This window comes from Monodelphis domestica, chromosome 4, assembly GCF_027887165.1.
Source record: "Monodelphis domestica isolate mMonDom1 chromosome 4, mMonDom1.pri, whole genome shotgun sequence".
Lineage (NCBI taxonomy): Eukaryota > Metazoa > Chordata > Mammalia > Didelphimorphia > Didelphidae > Monodelphis > Monodelphis domestica.
The window spans coordinates 352070218-352073990 of record NC_077230.1 but is presented as its reverse complement, the minus strand read 5'-3'; the positions used below and the strand labels follow the sequence as shown (position 1 = coordinate 352073990).

At 38.6% G+C, this 3773-nt stretch overlaps 1 protein-coding gene across 1 annotated transcript; it reads right to left on the bottom strand.

Moving 5' to 3' along the window:
- Nucleotides 1-653: 653 nt before the first annotated feature.
- Nucleotides 654-1592, bottom strand: LOC100618824 (olfactory receptor 51A7-like). Its single transcript, XM_007491111.2, has one exon. The coding sequence runs from the start codon at nucleotides 1590-1592 to the stop codon at nucleotides 654-656; it is 939 nt and encodes a 312-aa protein (XP_007491173.1).
- Nucleotides 1593-3773: the final 2181 nt, after the last annotated feature.

Genomic DNA, 3773 nt, shown 5'->3' with positions numbered 1-3773 from the left:
TCTGCCGAAAAATTGCATTCAAAAATCCGGTAGATGTGCAGTCCAAGAAACCGAAGCCTATGTTATCAAATTCTTCTGAAGGCAACAGCCCTCACCCTCACCCCTCCTCACTCCCACCCCTATGGGCATGGAGGCCAGCTTACTGCTCCCCTGCACGATCTTGTCCTCTTTTTTTTTTTTTTGATGCTGAACTCACGGAGGACATTGAGCTGCTCCTCATTTGCCTCAATGCTGATTCTGTCTAGGGTCTTCTTCAGGTCCTTGGAGTTGGGGGAGTCATTGCTGCTTAGGACAACCAAAAGTTAGACAGTCTTGTAGGGCATCCTGGTGGTTTGGGTTCCCCTCAGGTGCTCATTTATTCTTTATATTAGTCTTTTATACTCATTTTTATATTCATTTCTTATTGTTTTTAGTATCAAACACTTTCTTCTCCATGAAATGTGTTTTCAGTATGTATTTTGGAGTGATTTGATCAATTTTTTATCAGTTTCCGATTTCCTTGATTGTTTTCATATGGATTAGAGTGGAAAACCAAGATCACTGTATCAATAAGGATAGTAATATTGGTGCTATTGAGAGAGTCCTCTAGGCCACTAATATTTAAAGACATATTCTTCTTCTCCCTTTATAACAACAACCCAAATCTGGCTCAATCACCTCTGCTTGAGACCCAACCTCCCCAGGACTTTTTCCCGGATCTGCCTGGTCTTTACACAGTACACAATAGGGTTCATTAGGGGCGGCACTAACAGGAAAACATCTGCAATGAGGATCAATGCCAAGGGCGACTTCTTACCAAAGCGATGCATAGAGGCCAAAGTGATGATGGGGACATAAAAGATGAGAACAGCACAGATATGGGACACACAGGTGTTAAGGGCCTTGAGCCTTTCTCTGTGGGAACCAATACCCATCACGGTCTTTAGGATAAGTATGTATGATATAGCGATGAATACACTGTCAGACATCATACAAAGAGCAACAAAGAACCCATAGAAAAAGTTGACAGTGTTATCAGAACAGGCTAACTTCATGACATCCTGGTGTAGGCAATAAGAATGGGACAGGAGACTTTTCTTACAATATGTCAGCCTCTTTAGAGTGAAGGGAAATGGGAGCACCAAAAGCATGCTCTTAATTACAAAAACTAGTCCCATTTTGTAGACTCTGGCTCCAGTCAGAATAGAGCTGTATCTCAGTGGGTTCCAGATGGCTAAAAAGCGATCAAAAGACATGATCAGAAGGACTGAGGACTCCATATCAGTGAAGCCATGGATGAAGAACTCTTGGGCAAAACAGGCACTGGGTGAGATTCCTGTGGCATTGAATAGGAAGATCCTTAGCATGGTGGGCAGGGAAGAGAGGGACAGGCCCAGATCAGATACAGCCAGCATGGAGAGGAAATAGTACATAGGCTCATGGAGTGAAGGCTCTGTCTTGATAATGAAGAGTATGGTGCAGTTGCCCAGGATGGCGATGAGGTACATGAGACATATAGGAATTGAAATCCATATATGGAAATGCTCAAGCCCTGGGATGCCAATCAAGAAGAAGGTGGATATCTCAATATCAGAGAAATTATCAGCTGGCATGACTAATCACAGGATATGATCAAAGATCTGAAATGATAGTTAGAGAGTTGATTCTTTACTCTTGTTTCTCTACTTTGATAGCAAGGATAGGCAAGAAGTTTGACAAGGCAAATGATGCTTCTCAAATCCATCTGAACAAGATCAATTGGAACTGAAAATTAGGTGAGATAATATGTGTAAGACTCTATACATTACTAAATGATAAACTTCTTCAAGAAAAAAAAACTAGATCATTTTTGTCTCTATATTTCTATTTAATTTAAAAATTATAAAATGTCTTTTTTTTTAGATATTTGCAATATCTACCTGAAATTTTAAGAAGCTTTGTTAATTAAAAGTCATTTTTTTGGTAACAGCTATGCAAAATCACTATCCAAATTTTATTATGTCTCATTGTGATATGAAGACCCTACTCTTTTTTTTAAAACCCTTACCTTCCTCATAGAACCATTACTGAGTGGTAAGTGCCAGGTGATGGGAGTTGAGTGACTTACCAGGATCACACAGCTAGGAAGTGTCTAAGGCAAGATTTGAATCTAGGACCTCCCATCTCTAAGCCTGGTTCTCAATCCACTGAGCCACCCAGCTGCTCCCTCATTGTGACATGAAGATGAGTCTGAGTTCTCAAAAACTGTATTAGTGAAGCTATGACTGATTCTACCTTGGAAGGGGTTATCATGTTATCCCAAAGCAAGAGCACCAATCAGAAAGGTTCATCATCACAAATATACTGGCTATCTTATCATAGTACCCATGAAATAAAGAATAATACAAAACGATCTTCGATCCATTAAGATTATTTCTTTTTTCTTTCTGTGTGGATGATGATACACTGCCTGAAAAGGAGCAGAGGTCACTATCAATAAATTTGTGTGACCTTTATTCATAGTAAAGCAACTTCAAATAGTATAATAATTATGTCCATTGATCAATAAGTGTCTGTGTGTGTATGTGCTGGTAAACTTGGAAATATTTTATTGCATATTATGTTATCTTTTATAAGATTTCATATATACATGTAAAACATGCATATATTTAAATATAGTTACTCTAGTAAAATGACCATATATACTTGTTAGCATTTTTCTTAGAAATGGTATAGGGGAAAAGAGGTAAAACAGTACTGTATTAAGAATGGGAACTAACCAATGGAAAGACCATTTATTCCATTGACATTCATACATTGTTAAGAGAATGAGAAGATGGATGTTTCCTTTCACTTCTGCAATGATGGTGACATGGTGATGGAAAAGATAAAAATGAGTGAAAATGATATATTTTCAAGAATATCTATAAATATTAACTTAGCTACAGGGATTATAAATGAAAGACTTTTCTCAAGTAACCAACCAAATCAATAGGGTAATTGACTTGTATTAATCTCAATACCTCACTACAAATAAATCCAAAAGATAACTGGAAGTTATATCTAAATGGAAGAATTACCTAAAATTTTTCTTGAAAAAGTAAATTTAAAGGTTATTATTCTCGACTTCTGACTTGGAACAGACTTGGAAGCAGGGCAAACAGGGGAAGGAAAAAGACGAAGGGATTGGCAGGCTAGACAACCTCGTGCCTCGTGGTCAGGTTACTTAGAGGAATGATTGTCTACCTTTTCTATTAAACTGTATTATATATATATATATATATATATATGGGTAGAAATATTATTTCAATTCTTACAGATGGCAATCACTAGACTGTATTCTTTTTGGACCTCTAATTTTCTTCTGAGAGGTTTTGAGTAAGCACTTAGCTAAGCATAGGTAATAGAAGTAGCTTCAGTTTGCTTACCTGCCTGCATATATGAAACTTGCTGAAAAAGAGAAGCAGAGCTATCTAACATGGCTCCCCAGATCGATTGGGGTCAAGATGGTGGTGTAGAGGAAGTGAAAGTTCAGACCAATGAAAACCCTTCCTTATTGATTATAAACTAAATGCTCCTAGGGGACTGAAAATCAAACCAAACAACAAGACCGAACCAAGGAACCCTCCTTTGGGACTCAACGTAAAAGGTATGCCCCCCAAAAGCCTGAATTTGAAAATACTTGGGTTTAAGGGGAAGAAAGAAAGAGGGTTCCAGGCCCCTCCCCTTCCCGCCTAGAGTGCTAAGCCTCCAGGGAAGATGGAACCTCTGGGCAGGCAAGGGCACTGGCCTCTGGGCAGGCAAGGGTGCTGGTC